General features: G+C 35.0%; 1 protein-coding gene across 5 annotated transcripts; it reads right to left on the reverse strand.

Moving 5' to 3' along the window:
- Positions 1 to 6,834: 6,834 nt before the first annotated feature.
- Positions 6,835 to 25,500, reverse strand: ATR (Ataxia telangiectasia-mutated and RAD3-like protein). 5 transcript variants are annotated; one of them, XR_015177914.1, is made up of 17 exons: positions 25,229 to 25,499; positions 24,980 to 25,124; positions 23,099 to 23,211; positions 22,267 to 22,601; positions 22,040 to 22,164; positions 21,499 to 21,643; positions 20,818 to 21,396; positions 20,531 to 20,606; positions 19,663 to 19,990; positions 17,112 to 18,359; positions 13,129 to 16,483; positions 12,465 to 13,031; positions 9,895 to 10,518; positions 9,518 to 9,712; positions 7,946 to 8,160; positions 7,618 to 7,822; positions 6,835 to 7,433 (listed from the first exon to the last, which is right to left on the reverse strand). XR_015177914.1 is itself a non-coding variant. In XM_086440841.1 (16 exons), the coding sequence occupies exons 1-15, from the start codon at positions 25,383 to 25,385 to the stop codon at positions 7,993 to 7,995; spliced, it is 8,160 nt and encodes a 2,719-aa protein (XP_086296967.1). In that variant the 5' UTR covers positions 25,386 to 25,499; the 3' UTR covers positions 6,835 to 7,822; positions 7,946 to 7,992. The 5 variants fall into 5 exon arrangements, 3 of the variants coding, with proteins under 3 accessions (XP_086296967.1, XP_086296968.1, XP_086296969.1); XR_015177913.1 differs by having other exon boundaries at positions 7,604 to 7,822; XM_086440841.1 differs by having other exon boundaries at positions 6,835 to 7,822.
- Between the last annotated feature and the right edge of the window lie 1,207 nt (positions 25,501 to 26,707).

The raw sequence follows: 26,707 nt of genomic DNA on the forward strand, positions 1-26,707 counted from the left end.
TAAGTACTTTACATCGAGACTAATCATAGAGGGGGTGAATAAGATTAATTAAAAAATCTTTCAATCTTTCAATTTAATGACCTAGGTGATGAGTTAAGCAATGCAATAACCCAGGACGATTCACTAACTCTAAAAATACCAAAGTCTATAATTTGTTTTGATGTGAAGTTCACTTAGATTCTAAGCAAGCATAATGTCATACAAGGTGTTCATTCAAAGCATTCAATCAAAATATGCATTCATGGTGTTCATTTAAGTGTAAAGTATGGTAGAGACATTTTCACAAACACGAGACATGTGATTTATAGTGGTTTAGTAAATTGCCTACATCCGCTCCCAAGAAAGTTTTTTCTAAGATCTTGGGTTCACTATCCAATAAAAGTTTTTGGTTCAACTCAAACCTTGCACATAGAATTTTTTCCTAGGCTAAATTCCAAAACCTTCTTATGTTGAGAAAGGCAACATCTTACTCAATGAGCTGAATTTTTGTACTTAGGAAACTCAGATCCTTGACACTTGACAAAAGTCTTGCACTCAAACAAGTACTTGATTTTTTTACAAGGTCAAACCAAGAAAATACCTTAAAAGGTTTTGTAAAAATAAAAATAAAACTTACAAGGACACACTCAATATAATGATCTTCCAATCTTGATTCTTGAACTTCTTGAGGCTCTTGACTTCTTTGTTTCTTTAAGTTCCTTGCTCCAAGAGATGCTCCAAGTGTATGCAAGGGTGAAGATGGATGGATGAAGAGGGATCAAACAAGGAGGGACATGGGGTAAATGATAGTTTCAACTAAGGCCATGGTCTCTTATGATAGGAAAGGGTTCCAAGTGATGAGAAAATCTTAGGAGCTCAAATTCTCAAGATTTGATCAACCCAAGATAATCCAAAGCTTCTAAATATATAGAAAAGGCTTGGGTAACGACTATCTGTCGGTGGCACATGTATGTGGTTAATAGCACTGACAGAACAGAGTTCATAGGCAAAATACCAAAAAAAAATAGTAGTTGTACACTATCGGTGGATCGTCAATCCTAACGACAGAACATGAACTTTTGCCTAGAACTGTTGTGTTCTATCGGTGGCAAGGGGGTAGCACCGATAGTGTTGCTAACAAAACATAACTTTATCAATTTTGACTAATTTAAGAGTGTTTTTGGACCCAGCGAATTAACGAATGTATTTACAAATTAAGCTAACATCAGGAGGGTGTTCAAAACTATGTGAGGGTTGGTCTGGGTGGTCCACTTCCATTGTTGGTCTATGGACACATATATGATCGTTGTCATTGCGTCTAAGTTAACATGTCTTTGATATAAAATTCATGTATCTGCAAGTGCAAACTGATCCGATACTAGACATGGTCTTAAGACTGACAAAATATGGAAATAACACGCTAATTGTTTTCAAATTCCATAATTACAAATGTTAGGAAAAATTAAATTATCCTAATTCATATATATATGGCAGAAAGGAGATTCTACCATATCTACTTTTTAAAAATGTGCCATCAAGTTAACACCATTAGGCAAAGAGTATTTGTGTATCTTCATTGGAAAAGATCTTTCCTTTCGATAATGACAATATGAATGAAGGCATCCTTATCACCAAATTTTAGCTCAGTAGAATAACTCGTCGATAATTGGTAGGATTCACCGTAATTACCCATAATCTGTCAATATTAAACAAAAAGTATATCAATACTTTATAAAGATATTATCAACATAATAAGAAATATATGTCAAAACAAAAATTATATGAACTTTTTATCGACGACTTAAGATATGTCTATATAAGATTTGTCAATATTTAAGTGCAAGTTTGTCAATCTTTAAAGAATGATTTTTCAACATGAAATGAAATATGTGTTAACTATGATAGAATGATCTGTCCATTATCAATTAATTTTTTGAATTCTTAAGGAATTGTTTAATAGCATATATCTTAATATTTTTTTAATGTTAAAAGTAATATGATGAACTTCTTCATTGACATATTTTTTTTCTACCACCACTTCTACAATGCCAATATTCTTTCTTGTATGCGTTTCATCTATTAATATAAATAGTAATGTGTGTATTTCATTTTAAGTGTATGTTTGTGATTAATTCGAAAAAGGAGAAAAGTTATATATTGGATTCTGCATATTATTTTTTCATGGTTTAAAATCCATATGATGATGGGAATGTCATTTTTCTTTCGGTGGTTATGCATCATTGCAATGTAATTAGATTCTCCATCGATATCACATTGATAATCAAAAAAATATTTTTTTTAAATGTTATACTTGTTCTTTCTGTGTCAATTTGGCTGACTTTTTCAAAAATCTTTATAAAATCAACAAAATCGATTAAACAATAATAATTCTTTATCTTCTTACTACCTCCTTTTATAAATACATCTTCTATCATTCCACAACTTGTGTATGTTTCTTGTCGATCTTCTGTCCATTAATTTTCAATTAATCAAAGCATCAACACATTCAATACAACTTTAAGTTCTCAATGAAGTTGGCATTGATTATCTCGTATGCAAAATGTGAACGAAAATCACAGATTGCATGAAGGAGAAAAATATATGAAAATCACATTCACTTCCTTCAATGGTTAAAATAAAAATAAAAATCTCTTCACCTTAATCCCTTACGTAATAACTCATTAATGCCTCCTTATACAACAATAAAAATAAAGTAAAGAAGGAAGAAGGGTGAAGAAGAAAATGCTTTGAACCTCTGTTATACGTATGAAGTATAAAGAAATAGAGGAGGAAGAATAAAGAAAATGGAAGAAGAAAAGTTTCTTAATACATGATTCTCTCAATTTAAGGTCGCACAAACAGAAAAAGAGAAGAAAATGAAAGGAGATAGAAGACAAAACTTGTAAAGCAAGCTTTTGTCTTTTTTCTCCTCTCTCCTATGTCAAATCAAATTTGATTTCTGACATCTACTTTATAAAGATATTTTAGTCACTTTGAAAAATACATTAATGGTTTGGTAATATCTATAACTTAGTAATGTTTTAGTAATAAAACAAAATACCAGTAATTATTTCATAAATTTCTCCTAAATGTATCATTTTTAATCAATTTTGTACATTTTTGCAATTATTCTTCAAAAAACGTTATAAAAGAGATTTGGGGACAAAAACCTTTGAAAATCTTACCTATAATCATTTTCAAAGATGATGCGAGACTTGTTGGTTTGAATAAGGAAAAATATTATTTTTGTTCAAGGTTTGATAATTGCATTGAAGGTGTGATGTTTTGGTTGCAAAACAATAGGGTGGACTCTCATTAGATGTGTGTGGTGGTGTTCCCCCATCGGGTGGATGTGGAAAGTATAAGAAGTGCAGTATGGATGTGTAGATGAATTCATGATTTCATAGTTGGTTATTGTGGTGATGGATGGTTTAATTAGTTAATTGATAATGAATGGATCATAAATGTGTATAATTCACTGAATTGGATCTAGAAACTTATTTGGTTCATCAGATTTGAATAGGGGGCTAGTGACAAGTTCTTGATTGATCTCGTCCCTACTACAAGAGGAAGGATCTGGGATCCAATCCCACAATGTAGCAAGGTGATTAAATCCATTTCAGATTTCAGGATTTTCTTAAATTTTCAAAATTCATATCAAAATAAATGTCACATTTCAATCAAATTTAGAGCAAACTCTGAATTTGGTATATAAAAAAAAACTCCCTTGATAAACAGAATTAGATTTTAGGGTTTGAAATCAAGATTACAGAGAAAACTAAATCCATTTATTAAAAAGATCATTTTCATCGATGAAAATTAATTTTATAAATCAATATGTCAAAATTCACGGTTGAACTTAAACTTTAATTGTGAAAATCAAGAACCGAGAATAATTGTGGAAATAGAGATAATAAAAATTGTGACATGGATTTGATCTCATCCCCTCTCAATTTGAAAAGATTCTTGCAAATTTGATTGAATTTTCTTCTTTTGTTCTCTTCTTGATGAAATTAATCCAAAATTACAATAAATCTTTTTTTTAGATGGGAAGATTTCTCTTTCTCCGAAAATCTCGTGATTTGTTCTTTAATATGATCCTCATGATTTGATTCTCTCATAAAATAAGAGTCCCTCCCTTTTGTTTATAGAAATCATAAGGAAACTTACAAATTAAGTCTTTGAAAAAATGGTAAAAGCGTACAAAATAAACAATTTCTAATTATAGTAATACTTGTAGAGCAAGTAATTTCAGAAAAACGAAAGAAATTACAATGTGTTTACGAAATTGAGAATTAAAATCGCTAAATAGAGATACAGAGATTTTGACTATTAGAAATTGCTATATAGCGATTTTAACGATTTGGGTCGTTCCTTTCGTCCAGATAGCGATTTTCATGTTTTACTAATTGATCTTTGATTTTCTTCAATTTCTTCAATGAATTCTTCAGATCTTATGCTCTTTACTTCTCAAATTCTCTCCTCATAGGACTCTGATCATCCATAATAGTGTCTAATTTCCAAACAAAAAGCTTGATCATGATTCGTGATGTGTGCCCAACTTGACATAATCAGTTGGCAAATGGATATTTAGAATTAATGTTTAATTTTTATTATCACAAGACGATGTGTGTGTATGTTTATTTACTTTTCTGTACGAGAAATGAGATATGAGAATGTTATTTATGTTTCACCGTGCTAGGAAGTTGTATGGTAAGAAACTGGATATTCATTCCATATATTAGTCTGTTATATATATGTAGTTATTTGGGATCTACTGAAGAGTTTGTGAATGTTTGAAGGGACAATCTGTCATGTCGTTTCTAGAGTGACATGTTATCCTAGGATATACAATTCGAATGATAACCTTCTATGTAGTATGGGATGCATAGGAAAGTAGCATCACACCTTAGATCGGAGAGATTCCTTTCTATCTTTAGCAGTAAACTATGTGATGTAAAAGAATCCATGGAAGAGTAGAGACGATTCGAAAATCATATGCTGCCTGATAAGCTTAGATGAAAATAGTAGTTAAAGATCATTAACAATCTAGAGTAGTCAAAAGTATTGACACTTTGTGAAAGGAGATGTACGTTATGGTCATAGTCGATAGCCAACCTGAACAAGATAAATGATCATAAAATCGTGGTAAATGCGGTGACCGACCACAAAATTAGGAATCAACAATAGGGTTACATGCTGATTAAGTATTGGAGTAATTTTATCTTGATTGCGAGGTATCCAATCATGATTCTCAACACTCTTATCAACAACACTATCATAGATTGTATTTAATTTCTGTAAAGATGTCATGTTGATTTAAAAATGTTTGTTCGCACTTGTTTAAATTGATTTATTTATATTTCAAATTGATTCACTATATAATCTTCATTGTTCTTTTCTTTGAGAAACTTGCATAATTTTAATTATTTTATTATGATTTCATGTAGCATGTTGTAACTTGTTGTTAGAATGGTAGATTTTCTAGTAGGAAACTCCTGCTACTCACCCTATTATTACAATTGCAAATCCACCTGTATCTGAGGAGACTCAAGAGGAAACCTTGGAAGAGTTCTAAACTCCAATGGGTCAAATTGATGATTAGAGTCCAGTTCCAAGGGAGGAATGGGGTTATTACTACTAATTCAGTTGTGGTTCAAGTTATATTTTTTGTTTTATCTTTTGCGTGAAAGTAGGATTCAATGTTTTAATGAGAGTTTTTTTTGTAAGCACAGCGATATTATACAATTTTATTTTTATACTAATTACTTTGAGTCCAAACTTAAGAGTACACTTTTGCACTCTGATACATTTGGTATGATTGTTATCACACTTTATATAATTGGTTTATTTTATATCTATCATTCAAACAATCAGCTCTCTATTTGTATTAATATCATTTATATTACTATTGGGGATTCATATTAGTCTATGGGGAGTGTTATATAATGCCTTGGATTGTAAAAAATCATGGGGATTCATATTACTATTGGGGGCGCAACACACCCAACTTTTACTTATTCTCAATCATTCACTTATTCACTTATTTTCCTTTCGAGGTTTAGTTTATTTCACTATTTTCAGAATTAAAATGATTAGTGTACTACTTTGGTGATTTTTCAATTTTCATGGTAAAATACCATAGTATTTTTTTTAATTAGGTTAGAAATTGTATATCTTTCATAATTCATCATGCCACCAAAAGCTATGTCCAGATTATAGGAAGTTACAAAAGTTTTAAGATCCCTAACAATGTGGGAATTACAAATTGTTTTAGAATTGTAATTCCTTCCCTGGTCAGCAATGAAGGAAGATTGCAAAGAATTCCTCTACAATATTCATTGGGCTCAGGCTGGGAAGTATGGAATTGACAAAGCCAGGCAAAAACAATAAACCATACAGTATTCAGCTCCAGTCTTGGGGTTTATATTCATTAGTTTAAAAGTAAGCCCAAGAAGCTCAACCCCAACCAAAACCACGTAAGTCATTAAGTGTGTATGTCACCAAGGCATGGCTGCATCTTGGGACTTAGAGAAACAAGATATCTTAAAAAGATAGAATAAACTTGAATACAAGGATGGCTAAGATCAAATGATCACTGTAGTTTTGAAGGTTTTAGCTGAACCAAGTGTATAATAGAATCACATTACGAAGAAAATCAATATTACACAAGAGAGAAAAAAAAAAAGTACAAAAATAGGAAATTTTCTCCATGTACATGTAATTAATATATATAAGGTGTTTTTACATACACGCCATATATATAAGATGTTTTTACATACACGCCAATACTTTTTTTCTGTTTTTTGGAGGTGAAGGTGATATGATACAGGTTCAAAGCATGTAAGCTGAGGATAGGTAACTATGTAAACTTATTCACATATTGCCTTAGGCTTAAGAAAAAACTACAATCATTGATCAAAGTTGTAAACTAAACACAAGTAGATATGCAAAGTTGTTCAATTATGAGATCTTCCACACCACCGACACAACAGCAATATCACAACTACGTCTCTGGACATTTTTGCTAAATCTTAGAAGTCCAAGAAGGTAATGGATCCAATTGACAGAATCATTGTCTGATGAAAGGCAAGCTCACCCCCTATGTTTTTTTGAAAGGTACAATGAAGTTGTATAAAAGCTGAACAAAAATTACAGTGGTTGAGATAACCAACAGATACAAAATAGAGACCTTAACCATCTACATTACATATATAATTCCACATAAATAAACAGTCTTCAAAAACATAACTGAAAGCAAATAGTTTTCACAAAAGAAAAAATATATATATATCACTTCTGGATTGATTGTTCATTCATTTCGAAGACCCGATTGTTTCTCTCCTTCCAACAAATAGCAAAAGGGGTTAGAGAAGAAGTGTGACCATACCACATAACCAAAAGAGCAATGAATGAGGAGGTGATGAACTGATTTCCCGGAGAGCTTGCACATACTACAAAAATTGACAGATGTAATACCATGAGCCATAACACTGTCAAGAGTTGATATTTTGTTAAAGATTTCTGCCCATTTTAGAAAATGCAATTTTTGGAGGAATTGTACGGTTCCAAACCATAGATACCTACCGTAATGATTTGTAAAATGATTTAACAGAGCGCGAACCTTTTTGCAAGTACCTTCCCATAAAAGTCCTCATCTGATGAGGAAAAAGATACCGATGGAAGTAGGCTTATGAAATCCGCTATCAATGGGATTTCCCCCAGTCATTGAAGTGTCTCCTGAATCCAAAATCCAAAGAGGCCTCCCTCACTACCATTATTGATGATGAACCTTTGACTTGGTATCCCTTTTATGAGATCAGTACAAATCCAGAAATTGTTCCTGTAGAGTTTTCCCTAAATAAGAATGAAATTTCACTAACTAAAGCAATCCATAAGCCCATAGATGGTTCGAAAAGCAACTCAGGTATGAAAATCAAAGAAGAGAACGAAATGATCAACATACCCATCACTGATAGGATACATCAAAGACATCTCTACACAGATTATCTCTCAGAACCAAGGCATCCACCATATATACATCTTTCCAAGGTTTTTATGAGACACTGCTTCAGCAATCAAGCGACGTGCCTGACCTTCTACTGCTAAAGGTAAAGATGGTGCCGCTCCAACACCAACCACGACACCCTGAAGCCGTGCTTCTATATTTCCAATCGCTCTCTGTAATTCACAAACTCCAAATAACTTAGAACTCATGCATTTTCTTACAATTGCATTTTATTAAAAACCAACAAGGATAGTCAGCTTGCACAAATTTAGTTATTCAATCTATGTAAGAAGCATACAGAAGACGAGGCTCTGAACAGAATTGAATTGAGGAACGAGATTTGTTCAGCTTACCTCAAATCTTTGGGATAAAGCTTCAAAGATGATGAATCTACTATGTAAGAAGTAATTCTTTCCTTGAAAAGTTTGCAAAAATGTGACATTACTAATACTATCTTCCATAACAACAGCAAATATGTGGCCAAGTAATTATTGACAGGAGAACTGGCTGATTCACGCAGCAACTAGGGGTGCAACTTGGCTCAGTTTGAGGCCAAATGGGAACCTAACTGACATAGGTCGGTTCCACTAAATAAGAACCAGAACTGAACCAAAATGCCATTGGAACCAAACCAAACAAAGGTCCATTTGGCTCAGTTCAGTTCTGTGGGTTACCAATATTCTATAAATTGGAATAACATATTTTCAATGAAAAAATAATCATAAAATTTAATACAATAAATCATTAATCTATCCATAAAGTCATTACTTTATCCATTAAAAAGGTCATTAATCTATGTCCTTAACTCCTAAAATAATTCATAATAAATAAATATATATATATATATAGATATTAAATAAGGGTTCGGTTCTTGGTTTGGTACGGTTCTCTACAAGCTTGATCCAAGAACAGAACCAAATTGATCAGTTCTCCATTTTCTTAATCCAGTACCAAACTGCAACTTGTTCCAAACCACCCCAAAGCCATTGGTTTGGTTCGTTTCTTGATTTGAGCCAGACCAAGTTGCACCCCAAGCAGCAACTAGAGATAAATTGGTCCAGAGTGGCCAAATCAGGATCTGACTAACTGGTTCTAACTGAACTCCATACGAAAAATTATCCAAAAAAGGTCAAAGTCTTAGTTAATTATCAAAAATATTAACATTTTTTTATATTTTCCAAAAACAAGTTAAATCGCTGGACCATCCAGCGTTTTAGTAACTCATCAGACAGACCAACGTTTTATATCATTTCATAAGTTTGAACAAAAATTCCCACCAAAGACCTTAATAGTAGAGGGAAATTTTCAGTGTTTTAGTGCAAAATACAATATAAACACTGGATTGTCTAGTGAGTTACTAAAACACTGGACAGTTCACAATGTTTTAATTAGTTTTTAGTAACTTTTAAAGTGTTTTTCTTATAATTAACGAAACATTTGACCCTTTTTTGGTAATTTTCTGAACTCCATATGTAATGGAAATAACGGAATGTCTCGTAACAACAAAGGGTAAACATGATTGAGTCAAACCTGTGCATGCGGATTCTGAACTTCTACACCACTAGACTTGTGAGATTTTGTCCATTCTACAAGAGGGTCATGAATGAAAGTTTCAAGAACACTTAGTAAAGTCTCCCTGTGCGTCCTAAGTACTGAAAGTGTGATCTCGCAGACCTTCAGAAAAATACCCTCATATCCAGTAATGCCCAAGCCATCAATCATGTTCTGCAGGTCCAAATAAACATTAATTTATGAGCATATCACGTCATTAGAGACACATTAATGTTTGAATGGTGTGTTTTAATCTTTAACTAGGGTGGGGTGATAAATAATTTTAAGAAATTGGGGTGTAATAAGTAAAGGTTGGTGTGCCAATAGCATCTCTCTTATTTTTCCATTCTCAATACCTGGGTTAATCTGAAAGGCACCAACTCAGGTTTCTCCAATTGCAAGCCTTTATCAAACAAGCAACTGAAGTCAACATGAACACAGTCACCGGTAGTGGAATCAAAGAGTATGTTCTCACCATGCCTGTCACCAAGGCCAACAATATGACCAACCATGGACCAAACGGCAGTTGTGTGTGCATAAGCAATCCGAGCCCTGAACCAAGCAGCGGGCTCAGAAAACGTGGTCAAGAACCAGTTGTGGAAGACTGGAGGGAACATTGGTAGAATTTTGGACTTTAGCATCTCATCTTCCGGAATCTTTCCTTGACTTTGATCATATATCCGCTTTATTAGAGGGTTCGTCTTCTGTCGGTCAAATTTTCCATGAGTTATATAGATGTCTTGAAGTATATGTCGGAGCCCACGTGTGTGGGGCACCCATTCTACCATACCACAGTCCTCTGTTAATGGGATCACAGCAAAGGTGCGAATATAGAGCTTTCTACGGCGGCTTTCAGGGTATTTGCATAATAGACGGTTGATCATTGCCATGAACTCCATCATGCGTGCATCTTTTCGAAGATCATCTTTTGGTTTGCAGAGGAATGGACATTCGACTCCATCACTACCAATAAAAACAACCTGAAAAGTTGAAAAAAACAGTTGTACTTACGTTAGGACAAGAAAGTCTATGTTATTATTCTCAGAGAGACAAGGACTGTTAATGACATATGTAGGAATAGCATCCTGTATAACAAAGACACGGCCACTTGTTTTGGTGACTGACACTGATACAAGATGTAAGAAATAATGACCTCCACAAACCAAATATGTTGACACGTCTGTAGAGTTAAAGTATACAACATAAAAAAGAAATTATTTGGATAAGCTGAAATACATAAACATCATGTATAACATATTTACCCATTCGTAATAACTGAAAACAGAATGTTTGCATAAATTGAAGACATCTCTGGTAGTGTGTCAGTTGTCTATGGAATCAGTGTTTTAAAGTACCTAAGGTGTACTTGAGGCTTTAGGTTCTTGAGGCGAGGCATAAGCCTCAAGGCACATTGAGGCGTAAGTCTCAATTAATTTATTAAAAAAATATATAATAAATTCAGAAAAAATATAAAAACAAGTAAACAACCTTCAAGCATCAAATAAAAATTAAAAATGTAAGGAAGTAGCAATGTAATATAGAATCAAACAAAAAAACAAGAGAGAAATATGAGTTTTTGAAAAACAAAATAAAATAAGCAAAAAGTTCAAGAATGTACATAGAAAAATCAAATATCTCAAAACCTTAAAAAAAAAAACCTTGATTTTTTTGTTTTATTTGATTCCAATCTTCGTAAGAAAGTTGTAGGAAACGACGGATTCAAATTCAGATGAGTACTGGAGCCTCAAGGAAGAAATCTTGGTATAGGGAGATTTTGAGAGAATCTCTTGATAATTTAACTTTAGATGACAAAAAACACTTCTATTTAGTAGGGTTATGTAAATAGAGACATTGGAGGCTATTTGTGTCAAATAAAGCAAGAAAATAAAAAATAAAAATAAAATTTGATTTTTTTGACCCACGATATTTGGTTTCGCCAAACCTATTGAGGCGTAAGCCTCAGTGCATATTGAGACGTGAGGCATGAGGCTCTAAGGCGTGAGCCTTACTAATGTTTGATGAGGCTTCAGCCTCAAGGCATGAAGCCTACGGCTCACCTTGAGGCGTATGCCTCATGCCTCGAGGCGTAGGTTTTCATAAAACACTATGGAATAATAGTATAGAATGGTATTCAACGCGGAGAATTCTCGAAAATGGAGTGTCCTTGATGAGTATGAACCCACTACCAAAAATCAACACAATTGGACATAGCAAACTGTTCTCTCCAATCTTTTCTGGACTATTTCTCCAAATAGGGCTTAAAATGGGTTGGGTTTGGGCCGAGTCTAAGGGTATCCATATCTAGATCCAAATTTTTTATTCGGAATTGGATCCCTATCCAAATCCAACTCAGATCCTATTAGCTAAAACCATATCAGAACCATTTTTGGAATCCGGATCCGACCGACCGAATTACTTGATTCAGGTGGTCGGTCAAGTCGGGTAATTTCGGTCCATTAAACTGTTTTTGCTATATTTTGTTTCTAATTGCTATACTATATTATTCTATTTTACTATTATAATTCTTTTATTTTATAAGAAATCATGTTATATTAAAGTAGTGGAAAAAATATATTTTGAAAAAACATTAAAAATATAATTTTCAAAGCAATATATCATAGACAAATATAGGGATGGATCCGTATCCAACCCGGATACAACTCGGATCAAGGAACATTAACCCATAGTCAACCTGTTTTTATTCAGGTCTACTCCAAGGGCCCAAAAGTGCTAAATTTGGATTCAAATCATTCAGATTTCGGATAAAATCTGACCCATTTTATACCCCATCTCCAAATAAGTGCAATATACAGGAAAATACAGTCATCATATCAGGTCTCCTCTGCGTGTGAACAAGGAAATAGATGAGAAAGAAATGTTTAAAGCAACAAAACTGGAAACCATTAGTTATAGTTAAAGGATATACTTTCTTGGGTCGCTGAAGCGATGAGAGGATTTCGGCCTCGTCTCTTATTCCCGATATAGTAGCAAGGTCTGTGGTTGAGAAGATATCAAACTTAAGCGGGTCAGTATTCATATCATATGTCGGTAAAGTGACAGTGAGAGCTTGTTGGACAGGCATTATGATTCCAAGTGGCATCATCCTTTTCAAGGCACTAAACTCAGTTGAGATGTTGATTGACCTCGCCTTAGGCTGGCCTGCATGAAAGCATAGCCTGATGAGATGATCAATCAAGCTAGCAAATTGAGTAAACAAACTATTGCCATCAGTTCCTTGACGGAACCCTTTACGTGCAGCTTGTATAATCTCGGCCGCTGCTTCACGCCTTACAGGAACCGTAGATTTTGAAACTGCTGCCATAATCCAAAGAGCTTGTTGTGGGTATTCTTGGAGAACAGAGGTGATGATGAGTTTGACAAGCCGAAGAGTTTCTTCATTCTGGTGACAAATTCTAGAAACCAACTGAGGTAGAACTGTTAACCACTGATATTTTGGCAAATCCTTCAGGCACCCTCGCATGATACTCATGACCTACAAAATAAATAAACATATAAATAGATAACATCAAGATTTCAAATGTCATTGAAAGAAATAAGAATGAAATTGGCTATGGATTTGAAATCTCTACCCTTTGATGGACATTTTTAAATTCTTTCTTTGATGATAAGCCTTCTCTATGATATTTGCTTCCAAAATCAAACCACATGGTTAACAACCTTGGAAGTGCTTGGAAGAGATTCCTATGACCACGATGGAGCCCTTTTGCATAAAACAATAGTACATCGGGAAGATAAGACCACCAAGGCTTTTCGTCTACGTTTGTATTTACAGTGCTAGCAACAGAAGCTGACGGTACACTCCGACTCCGGGACCTTGGTTCAAGGTTATCTTCCTGTCGCTTCCTGGCATCGACAAGTACATCATCACAATACTTTGCCATATAAAAGTATCCTTTCTCCCACTTGGGCTGAAGTTCCCGTACTCTAGAATAAAGACCTATCACATCTTCCTTCTGCTTCTGACCGGTGTAATGTATCCATCTCGAATATAAAAGAAGAGTTTTAGCAACACCCATATTCTCACTTGAAGCTTGAGTAGTACAAAGTGAAGGTGGATTCACTGGGACTAGTGACAAACTTGTGAGCGATGAAATCACGGCAGATCCCACAACGTCAACAGGCATGTTGAGGAGCGATTGTTGCAATTCTGCAATGGCACCATCAGATCGTCTGGTGCTCCATAGAAGCTTAGCCTTCTCCATGTGAACATTGGGTGCACCAGATGACTGGGCTTCTAAAATTGCTCGGTTGGCAGTCTCGTAGTGTCCAGCAGAACGACAAAGCTTTGCATACTGAAGCCAACAGTTCCCAACATGAGCATCAAGACCACTTGCACCAAAAACCAGCCTTCGGAAAGATAAAAGTGGCTCCCTAGCCCAGAGAGATGGCTGTGTAAATCTGAGTCGATTATCCCAATCTTTTACTACTTTCAAGAATCTTGGATCATCCAAATGGAATGATCTCTCCAAGAAAGAATCATTAACAAGTAGACTATGGAAATCCTCAAGTTCGCGTAGAATGTGAAGCTTTACAGAGAACGGGTAAGCACGAACATAGGATTCCATTCCAGCAGCAGCCAGTGGAACAAGCAAAGCTTGTTTAGAATGGGAAATTTTCTCAACAACCGAGAACTGGTCTTTCTTCATCATTGCTTGGAGAATCTTAGCAACATCCATGTCAAAAGAAGCATTACTTTCGGAGCTGTTACATACTAGACCTTCTTCATCAGCCCCAGAAAGGTACTCGTCCATAAGGTCCCACCGACCAAGTCTCCACGCTGCCTGCACGCCTTGCATGCACCAAGTCTTCTTGTACTGAGGAATCCTAGAGATTAACCCATCTACATGAGTAACCATGGCTTGAAGGTGACACATGTTTAGTAAACAATTAAGAACATCTGAATGCCTTTGTACCGAAGTCGGCTCCATCTGAAGGGCTTGCTCACAGGAAGTTAAGACATCTGCCCAATTGCCTGCTTTCTTGTTAATTAGGAGCTGATCATGCAAACTCAACGATTTCCTTAAATGTGCCAAGCCAGAGAGACCATCCGGCTCATCCAAACCACTATATATCTCCATTAAAAATGAGACATCTTCATCCTCAAAGATGCCACTCCTCTCGGCCGCTGGATTGAACGAGCCAGATTTCGCCAGCACATAAGACTCGAAGTACAGCAAAGATCGAGCATAAGCCTGACACCGTGAGGAGGCCCTTGCGAGAGTAACCTTTGGAATTGCATCCAACAGCTCCGAAACGTTATTACATTGTATCAAGAGTTGATCAGGCCTCGTTGGAGGATTTGAGGATTGTTGCTTAGAGACCATAGACTGAAGAGATTGCGAAAGAGCAACTTCTTGTTTGACATCATCCACCCATTGTCCAAGATTATCAAGAAGAGTGAAAACTGCCTGAATGCAGACATCACTTTGTCCCCCCGCGATACCTTGAACTGTGGCTCCACTGTTTTCTGACACCGCTGCATTAAGGACAGATAGAATCTCCTCAGTTATGCCATGGCGTGCCTCAGTAGTACCGTAGCAGACAGCATTCAGGACCAAATACGGTAACAAATATCTTGCCGTTTGCATATCATGGCGTACTATGCCTCGACATGCGTTGAAAATACTCGCACGAGAACCGGTTGCATGTACAGTTAGTTTCCTGATCCAAAAAAATATCCATCTTCTGAATGACATAGTAGGTTGGTAAATTGGGCCCAAATATGTGGAATCAGCAACATTCGGAAGTTGAAATCTCGATGTCAAGCATGGTGCAATTATCTCTTTAACGTAATTAGAGAAGCGATCCCAAAGTCTCTGGCCCCTCTTATTCACTTCCCGGAAATCATCCTTCATCGATTCTTTTCCTTTCAGTGGTTCCAATGTAGAAGCTGCAACGGTTTCATCCAGTGATGCTTGGCAACCTGCAATTTTTAGTAGCTCTTGTATGGCCAACGCAGCTGAATCTTGAACAACAGTATCGGGTGCAGCTCTAAAAGCCCGGGCAAGATGTTTGTGGATCAATTCAAAGATAAGATCATCGTCCGAGCATTCAATTTTGAAGCGTTGGCATGCAACTCCCTTCACTTTGGCAGGATCCACTGATCCAAGTGCTCCAAGACAATCTGCACAAACTAATTTCAACCGTTGGCCCACTGTAGTCCTTGATTCTTCCGAGCATCCTCTAAGTAAGGACGTAATCAAAGAGCTTAAAACATCCAAATCTAAACTAGATTCCCCAGTTATCATGGTTGTAACATCCTCTCGTTTTAGGTTCAATAATTTGCTCAACTCACAGGCCACCATATATCTGACATTCAAGCTCTCATTGTTCAGACCATCGGCAATATCTCGTAGTTGATCTTTCAAAGCCATTGATCCCCGCACTTCTTGAATAACTTTATTTACTTCGGTTAAGACTGGAATGCTTGGTAACAGAGGTAGCTCCCGAATATGTTGCTTTAAGAGATCCCTCTTCTCAACCACAAGTTCTTCCAAGATCTCGACAACTTTATTCAAATGCAATGAGGGATTTTCTTCATATCTTTCCAAGAATGGGATAAGAGCTGCAAAGACTTGAGAGATCACGTGTTTAGTGCTTGATGGTGATAGCTTCATTAATTGTTTAATGAAAAAATGTAAGACAGAGAGACCCTCGTTTTGGAGTGTTTCTTTCTCGACGGCATGCATGAGAAGAACCATGATTTTAGGCACGTAAGTAGTTAGGTGAGAACCCATCATTTCAATCAGCATCTCTATACGTTTCAAGGCTTGTTTTTGAAATGATAGATCCTCGGCATGAAGCATTTTCCTATCAATACTGTTAAGAAGACCAACAAAATGATTCCTCAGAAACCCCGGAAGATCATCGGAGCCTACCAAGACTCTTGCAACTTTTTGTATCATTTGAGGAACTCTCGTTAACCTGTAGACACAAATATGAAATTAACAATTGTGTTTTAGATCAATAATTCACTGAGAAAAGTTAAACGAAGAAAAAGAATAGCCAAGAATTGTGGGAAATATGGAACCTTAAAGCCTCATCCAAACTCTTTAAAAACTTGTTAATAAATCAATGACATTAACTTTTTTAATTCATCAACACCATGTACATCTTATCTCTCCATAGTAATTGACAACAAAAAAAATTGAAAACTTGATAACTTTTAGAAAAATTTACTTCATAAAGACCGGCTTCAGTTGACAAGGAGAATTTTGGAAAGAAAAATTTAATTTACGTATGGGTCAGGATCCGGTAACTCATGGAAAAAACACATGATCCCTACCATTTAAATACAAAATCCAATAGTTAAGATTTTTCCTCAATATAAGTATCTCCGAGATGTGTGTTACGGAGATACATATAAAACTTGGCTGTTGAATTTTGTGTTTACAGGGTCGGGATCATGTGTTTACTCATGAGTCAACGGATCCAACCCTTTACATATTGGTAGAGTCGTTGAAAAGTCTGCTTGACACAAGACAACCCAGAGTTTTCAAATAAGTCTCATGTTAACTAGCCAAGATCTTGAAGACTTGCTTAAATGATATACCTTTCGTTGCACTTGTCCAAATCACCATGATCAAGAAAGCATACAAGTTCATCGAGAAGTGCTGGTAACGCTGCTCCAAAAATTTCTTGGTTGTCAGATCCAGTCTGCTCATGATAAAACTGCAAAGCAGAGAACAACTCCCGTCCATCAGCTCGAAGAAGAGCAAAGGCAAGTACTTTAGGCAGCCAATTAACTATCAAGGGTACTAAATCCGTGTTCAAATGCTTAGCTAACTCGTGTAAGATGGCAACTGCTTGATCATTGTCCTTCTGAGAGACCACAAGCTTCGGAATAACAACAGGAACCATTTTCTTGACAAGTTCCTCTGTTTCAACACCAAGAACAGCCTCGGCAAACTCTTTGATCATCATTGAGCGGCTCACAACCCTCAGACAAAGATAATCAAATAGATCATTTCTAATATGAACGACCTTAGAAAGAAGTAGATCAAATCCCCCTTTAAACTGGAAATGGCATGATTTATGTATCAATCTTGATGCAGTCATCCTCACAATCATATCAGGATTGTCAAGCTGATCAACCAATAGAATAAGTGAGTAAAAGAAAAGCTGCCCATGGATATCAACGGCATTCATAATCTCAGAAGTTGATTCTAAAAGAGTGACAAAGATTTCGGGATCTTTAGTTGCTGCCAAAGCATGTTTTAGTTTGTCCAGAAATCTATGTTCTTTTGTTTTATTTGGCGTCTCCTCATCCCCAAATAAATAATTCAAAACTGGCTCCTCAAGGAAGCAACTAATCTGTGTGCAGAATAATTCTCTTACAGACTTCTTCTTATGGATGAGTAGAACTTCTATACAATGAATCCATTCAGATCTTGTATGAAGGACATTTTGAATCCCATGCATGAGGACCCGTGGAATGATTCCTACACAGGTAACTTGGACCTCTTCTGATGACTCATCGTATAGAAGTTTAAAAAAGAGAGACTGTAGGCTACCAAAATGGACACTTGAAACCACCTCTATGCTATGCAAGTCAGGCAAATGTATAGATTTAGGATACTGCTCATGATTGTATAAAACTCTTTTGTCACACATTGGACACCAGAATCCTCGAGATAGAAGATCTATTGTCTGATTTTGTCTCTCATTCGTGTTACTGAAAAACAATTTGCATGCACTAGAATTGTCAATGGCATTAGAAGATCCATAAAGGCAAGCCAAGTACCCAATAGAAAAGGGAATAGCTCTATAAACTTTGTCGCATTTGTCTATCCCCACGAACCTGCAATTAGAGCAAGAGAGGAAGAAGCACAACTATATGTGAGAAGGGCATGTATAGATGTTAATCTCACAAAATCAAAGTTGATATATCTAGGTTATTAAAGTCCCTCTACGTGTCCATTCTTCAACACAAGCCTACAGGTTTGCCAAACATCTGCCATTACAGAGTAAATACAAGCAGGTTGGTAGTGTCATTTTATCTACGAACGTCCATGCCAAGGCATCTCATTTGGTAAGGTAGTTAGATGATACATGGGCGAATGTATCGTCTCGTACTAGAAAATTATTTTAGTAGTTTAAAACTCATCTTCGTAGTGCATGTACAGTTAATTCTTATAAATAAATAAAAAAAATCATTTCTTGAAACATCATAGTTTAGCTAAATTAAGCATCAAATAGTTTATTGAAACTTCATGTCAGTATTGAAATGTAGGTATGAGATGTCTGAAACAATGCCATTGTGAAGCCCACTACTCTGAAAGTTCATTAAAAAAGATTTGGAAACAAATTGATGAAAAATGAAACAAAACATTTTTAAACATCATAACTAAATATGAAGTAGGTTTCTAATATCAAACCATGGTTGTTTTGAGGTTAAAAAATTACAGTTTGGAAGATTGCTTACACGAGCTTCTTTCAGTGATCATAAAATCATAAGGATAAGTAGTTGCACTACTTTACCGGTTAGGGAGCATCGAGGTGTGTTCCTGTGTTTGGTACATGACATATACAACTAAATCCTAAAAGTGTTGTGTCCTAGTTACATAAAATAATAGACAATAACTTAATAAAAATTGATAGATAATAGTAGGGAAAGTTGTATTTAAAAACTTAATAACTAATGTACAAAGGATGGAACAAATAGCAAGTGTTCAGATGGTTTTCATGTGCATCAACATTGATACATTTTGGCAACACACAAAAAAAAACAAAAACAAAAAAAGTTGTGTCATTCTTAAAAAGTTTATTCATTTTGGAATTCATCAACAACCATTATGATCATCCATATAACTTGAAAGTGCTTAAAAGAGGAAAGCTCAAAAATGAAATACAATTTTATAATCACAATAATATAAAAGCACCATTTTTTCATCCCGTTGTATCCTGACCACACAAAAGAAGAAAAAGTACTCTTGATGAATCCTTAAGCTTAATTAGATTTTCCACATGATTTTGATTTTTATGAATGAATAAATAAGTTGCTTTACAAAATATCAGTGCTTGTCCACATAGAGTTGAAAACCACATTATAATTCTCAAATCATGAAATCCGATGAATGAGAACAAATACATAATTCACTTACTCGAGTCTTTCAAATATGTGTGCTAGTACACCAAGACCAGAGTACAAGACAATCACTGGCATAGAAACAACAGCTTCAACTCTAACCTCTTCAGCTTCATCATAAAGAGCCAAATCAAGGACTTCAAAAGTATTGTCATTCGTTAATCTCGTGCCAATTTTGGACAGAACTTGAACAGAGAGACATTTTGTCTTCCATAGTGAATGAGCTTGAGTAGGCACTAAGGAATGAGTCCATGGAAGCTTAAGCAATGAATTTATAAGAACAATATCATCATCCCTTTTGAACAGAGAGACATTTTGATGACTACTCTCAAAAGGAAGTGAACCTGAATAAAAAAATAGACTTGATATAATATGTATTAGAACAATAAGAAGATAAAAAACAAGCTTGTGAGATTGAAGAATAAAAGTTCAACATGAGGCACTCAGTTTGGTTTCTTTGCATTACTCAGTCAATTAATCTTGTTGTCTGAAATTGTATGGTAAGGTAGTTCTTGGTTGTTAAATCCTTTTTCTTATTTCTGTAAGATTTATCTAAAAACATAAAGTAAAGCATAAACATAAAAAATTAGAGAAGTAGAATGGATTGTTCATTCAGTTGCAACTTACAAGCATCAGATCTTATGAAACTCTTCCAGAACTTTTTAAGAAACAAAACAAAACAAAACAAAAAAATCAAAGATCTCATTTCTAGCAAATTCTGTGGAGGTTACTTCCATATGCTCTTTGAAAATAAAAGAACAAGAACATATCAAAGATCTAATCTCTGAAAATACCAGTAATTTGCAATAATGATATTGACAATTCCATGAATCTCTAGTAAAACTTGATGTTGTGAGGAAAGAATGTTAGGTGTAGTGTCTCACTTTGCAAAAGCAATATACTATGAACTGCTTCCAAATAGATGGACAAATCAAATGTGATTGAACTGCTTTCCTTCGCCTGCAAGACAAGACTTTCAGTTAAATAAAAATGAAGAGCATGTAGAAATGATAAAAAAGGCTTTTAAAAATCAAGAGATTCTATTGCCACACCAACTTTTGATAACGCCACCCCAATTCATATGTAAATCATCAAAGATTAGCACATATCTTGGGGTGGCATTAGCAAAAGTTGGTGTGGCAATAGAAGCTCTCTAAAATTTACAGTATACCTGCTCACATATCCAAGGCATCCACGCATAAATTTGTTGAAAAATGCAATGTGACAACCTGGTTTGTGGATAGTTACAAAAGGCAATGCAAAGCATGCTAAGAGCCATCACGGCATTTTCTGGTCTCAAAGAATTAGCTTTAATTTCACCAGGTTTTAGATGGTCAACAAACGAATGAATTAATCGCCAAATGTAATCCACATATTCTTTGTCTCTTTCACACGTAGATATACACGTAAGCTCAGGCTCCACATGAACATCAGCATTAGAAACTAATATCTCTTCCTCTATTTTTTGACGCTTATTCTTCGAAGTGTCCAGGTTTTGAGCCAATCTCTTTTCTCCAACCTTTGAGCTCTCAATTACGTTGCTACTTGAAGGTGAGAAACACATACTACTGTCGTCCATGGCTAGCTCTCCAATGCTATCAGGACCAAGTATACCAATAGCAACTCGAATGCAATCAGTCAATGGTAGGCAAGGTTTTGAGGAACAGAGCATGTTAACAAGAGTTTCTGGCCTCCAGATATGTAGGGGACAGGTTTTAGCAATTCTGGCATATGCACTACACATTGCAACCTGAAAAAAATTAAAGTAATTATTAACCCAAATAACTGAAAAGGATGTAATATCAGAATTGACATGTTTTAGAACTAATGCAAATGAGTCAACCATTTTAACCTTAAGCTCTAGGCTTTCGGTGCTCCACAATGATTGAGGTAAAATATTGACTAAATCTCCAGCTGTAAACTCAACTATATCATCTGAACAGCTCAAGTGCAGGACATGAAGGCAAGTACCCATGGAGGAATCATAAGCCAAGTTTCTGTAACATAAGCCTGTCAGTAGTGCTCTGAGATCAAATAAGTAACAAACGACCACACATATTTATTATAATAATAATAAAAATCATCATCAACTTCTATGCCGTAAACCAAATATTGGGGTCGGGAATATGAATCCTAGTTTTCCAATTAATGTCCCCGCATATAGATATCCACTATCCTTTTGAAATTGATTGTAACAAGTCAACTACGTAAGGAAACTAAAGACATCCACTATCCTTCAGGTCACAAACCTAGAAAATTACAAAACAAATTTACAAAAGCAACTAAGTTCTTCCAATTTCAGTAGAATGAGACCTGCATACTATTCAAGCTTGAAAATCCCAACAAGATTCTATCAACGAACAGCAAGAAGTTTTAAAAATCTGAAGACTTACCTGAACAATGGAAGTCCCTTCTCATTTTGACTTAATATGGACGATATCGTTCGGATAAGATTCTCACATGGAACAATTTCAGCGTCAATTACTGCTGCCGTTATACGCGCAAAATCAAAACATGCCTTTCACAGAATGTAAGCCATCAGAAAAATTGAAAATGGCTCACATATCCATTAAACATCAAGAAGAAACAGTTCCATAGATGTAGTAAAGATTCTACACACCATATGTAAAGCAGCATCTCCACGACATAAAAGACTACAAGCAGCAGAAACAAATGATGCGTTGATGAGTCCTTCGACATATAGAGTTCCTTCAGTAAGGCATTTACTAAGAATCTTAATGATCCAAGTGGCGAAAGGTTGCCATCTTGGTTTAGCTGTGAGATCAATCAAGATACCAGGGCCATCCATAGGTCTGCAACATGTTGGAAGATCACCAAAAAGAGCAGGACCATCGGTAATTCTGGTGAATGACCCACAAAAACACTTCAAAGAGACTTTAGTGGAAGCTGTTATGCTTGTTTCATCAGCACATATTGATGCTACATATAGAAGATCTGTAAGAAACAAGTTAAAAAAATTAGCTTTTTATGAAGTATTGATTTGTGAGACCTCTGGATGGAAAATGGACAACTGAAGATTAAGAAAAATTAGAAGAAGTGTAAGATTTGTTTCCTTAATGAGAAAAAAAATTGTCTTGCCATTGTACACATGTAGTCTACTAAGAATCAACCCAGACAGTTCAATCAGTGGGCCACCACTAGGATGGGTCACTGCCCAATAATCATCCACTCGAATGAATAAAGGAGCAAAAACCAGGATAACTAAAAATAAAATATAATTTAATAGTTAGAATACAAGTATCAATCTAATTATTGACTTTAGGTAGACCAACATCAATGAGATGCATACAGAGGACACTTAATACTGATGCATGGGTGCGCACCAACTTTGTGTCCTTCATGAACACAATAGGTCCTCCCTTACATGAATTACTTTAAGCCGAAGTATGATTTATAGGAAAAAATTGATAGCACACACATGCATAACATACCTTCAACTACCAACATGGCATCTAAGAAAAACTGACGATATGCTTCTCGTTCTCCTGTACGGAGCAAGGATAAAAGAGATCCAACTGTCTCAAAAATCACTCCATGGCGAGAACTGAAAGAGCAAAGTAAATTATCCTCCAATGAAGTAAAGAGAAATAAAAAATTGATGTACCATGCATTGGAGACTGTTAACAAGAAGTGTTTTTACAGAGACATAAGGACCTTTATATAGAGACTAGAGTAACAACTAAGTACAGAAGTAACTTATCTTCAATGTGGGACTAAACCCACAAAGCATACCAAAACTACTCTACTCAATTCAAAATACTAGTTAAACATGATTCTAACAATTATCTTCAATACTACTCCTCATGTTGAGCAGAAAAGACGATGATGCTCCAACTTGTCCATAGTTGCTTGTAATCGCTTTTAGTCCAACAGTCTTAAAGCGTGCAATGCTACAAGAATTGTCCATTGTTGCTTGTTACCGCATTTAGTCCAACAGTCTTGTAGCATTGTGCACCTCAACACGTGTGCTCCCATTGAAATTGAAAGGGATTACTTCAACTTGGTGCAAACACAAGCACTCGATGATCACAACTAAATACTTCTCCAGAAATTAAAGGAACATATGCCAACCATTACAAACACAGCCCACAATAATAATCAATTTTATTCTCTCTTTTTCTAGTATAAATTTATTGAAGAAAAAGAAGGTTGAGAAGACATAAATAAATTCAAGCTAAAAGAGTAATCTAACCATGGCCGAAACACATAAGGTCCCATTTAAATATAAAATCCTCAAAAACTACCCCTTTGAACTCGTCAACATTCTTGCACCGAAAACACAGGAAACAGAGAATAATAATGAACACTTCTTGAAGAGATTCATCTTCCCCCTCGAATATTATTTTGTTTCTTTATGCCTGGGTTTCACAACATACTGAAAAAGGTGTTAATGCCCTCAAAATTCACTCCCTATGCGAGATAGACTTAGGGAAGACCCAAAGAGAACATAACAAGGAGAGAAAATGATACCAAATCTCCCTGACGAATAAGCACTGACTTAACAAATGGCCTACTGTCTCGAAACAAATGTTGGACATAAAGAAACAACGCTTAGTCAAATGATTCATGGTAAGGATCCGATCCAAAGCAGCTAACCAAACAATTTTTATTTATTTAAAAAAAAAGGCACACACACACACACCCCTTCAATGGAACTTTGGGACCCCAAATAGAAACAACAGGAAAATCAACAAGGATCAATTAATCCTGGTTCACACCACTAGACCATAAATCAACCAAACTCTTAGCTGAACAAATATGTTGCATTTGGAAACACATTGAACATGGTAATAACCACTGGCACGTCATATAAAAGTGATCATACTAGAAGAAAGCCCCCCATCAATCAGATGAGGTCAGGCAACCCATCAACAATGGTGCAACCTTGAGAAATCTAATCCCAGCAAAGAGAGTACATAAGCTAAGTTAATACTACAGTCCTACCAAAATTTAAAAAACTACATCAGCCCATTCTAAGTAATTTCACCCATTTAGCTTAATATTTGCAATGGTCATTATGTCTGCTTCCCAAGTCCCAACCATGAATGTTCTCACATTTTAAAATATAAACAAATATACATCTGAAAATAATATATTCTATAACCAAAAAACAATAAATTAATCGAAGATATGAAAAGTAGTTTTTATTGCAACATAGAATTAACCGACGTGTAATTATAGTGCATAGATTTAACTTTAAAATATATATATATATATATATATATATATATATATATAAAATTACTGCCCATAAAGGTTTCTTGGAGAAAGAAACAAAATTGATTGAAATTGAGATAGAGAAATTTAGTTACATGAAAGCAGGTTCTGCGAAGAAGGGTAATATGCGACCGATGATTGGGAGAACAGCATTTGCCTTTCCATTGAAGAAGACTCCTGGAAAATTCCTTGCTGTGTGAGAGAGAAGCTTTAGGACTGCTATCACCTCTCTTTCGTTGGCTGCACAGCCAACCAATATATATTATTTATATTTATATAGACAAGAAAATGAGGGGCATTAATGGATATGTATTTACTAATTTAAAAAATATATATAGAAAGACCTGAAGAAGAAGGGAGGACGTATGCCTGAAGGAGGTTTGGGAGGACTGTACGGAATCTGATCTCGAGAGGATCATCTCCCCCGTTGTTTGTAGGAGTGGAAGACGAAGCAGCAATGCGTTCGCGCAGCTCGTGAACTAGGCTGGACAGGTTCGCCATCTCATCTCTCTCTCTCTCTCTGTCTCTCTAAACGCATAAACACACGATTTCCCTCCCAACTCTCCCTATTTCGAATGTGCTTGCTCACTCGCTCTTACGGACTCCGATTTTTTTTTTTTTTTTTTTTTTTTTTTTTTGACTTATAAGCAAAGTTGTCATTAAAACTCAAACTCGACTCGCATGTACACCGAGTCGAACCTCGAGGTAAAAACCAACGAGTCGAACCTCGAGGTAAAAACCAACGAGTCAAATAAAAGTTATCAAATTTATAAAGAGAGCTGCAATTGGCATCCCAATTTTCACTTATTACACTCTAATTTCTTAAATTATTTCTGACATTCCAATTATAGATTAAAACACACCCTTCAATCATTAAAAAGGTTTGCTCAAATTAATATCTCAACGTTAGAAAGCATTATAACACTTGTTCATACAGTTTCAATAGTTGTTAACAATCATGCTTAGGCTCATAAAAAATCTTAAAATCAACAAATAAATAAAAATGAAATAGAATTTCTATTGGCACCCTAATATTTTACTTATCCACTATCATATACTTATTTTCTTTATTTTTAATTGGGGAGTAATAAGTAGAAGTTAAGTAGGCGTTTGGATAGGACTCCTTGGCTACTTCTGACTCTTGCGGGGAGTTAGAAGTCGTTTGGATGCGTTTGTATGAACTACTCTTTCGAAGAGTTACTCCGCGTAAGAGCAAGAAATTACTCTTTATGAAGAAGTCAAGAAAACCTATTTCTCAAAACTCTTCTTGCGGGGAGTCAAAATCTAACGGTTCGTTTTACCAAAATACCCCTAACTTTATTAATTTTCTATGAAAATATTTCTAATTCATTTGCCCTTAAATCAAACAAAAGAAACATTTATTAATATTAATTTTTTTTTTTTTTTAATTTTGAGTATAATGGATTTAAACACATTATATTAATATTTAATATTTAAAATATTATATTATATTATATTAATATTTATTATATTATATTATATTAATATTTGTAGTTAAAATGTCAAAAACAATATAGTTTGAAGGCATATTATGACACTAAAAGACAGTCTGTCAATTTTTTTTTAAAATTTTGAGTATAATGGATTTAAACACATTATATTAATATTTAATATTTAAAATATTATATTATATTATATTAATATTTATAATTAAAATGTAAAAAACAGTATAGTTTGAAGGCATCTTATGACACTAAAAGACAGTCTGTCAATTTTTTTTTTTAATATTATGTCATATTATGTCAAAAACAGTCAGTCAAATTTTTTTTAAAATTTTAAGTATAATGGATTTAAACATATTA

This window comes from Akebia trifoliata, chromosome 4, assembly GCF_017979445.1.
Source record: "Akebia trifoliata isolate Shusen 1 chromosome 4, ASM1797944v1, whole genome shotgun sequence".
NCBI classification, from domain to species: Eukaryota; Viridiplantae; Streptophyta; class Magnoliopsida; order Ranunculales; family Lardizabalaceae; genus Akebia; species Akebia trifoliata.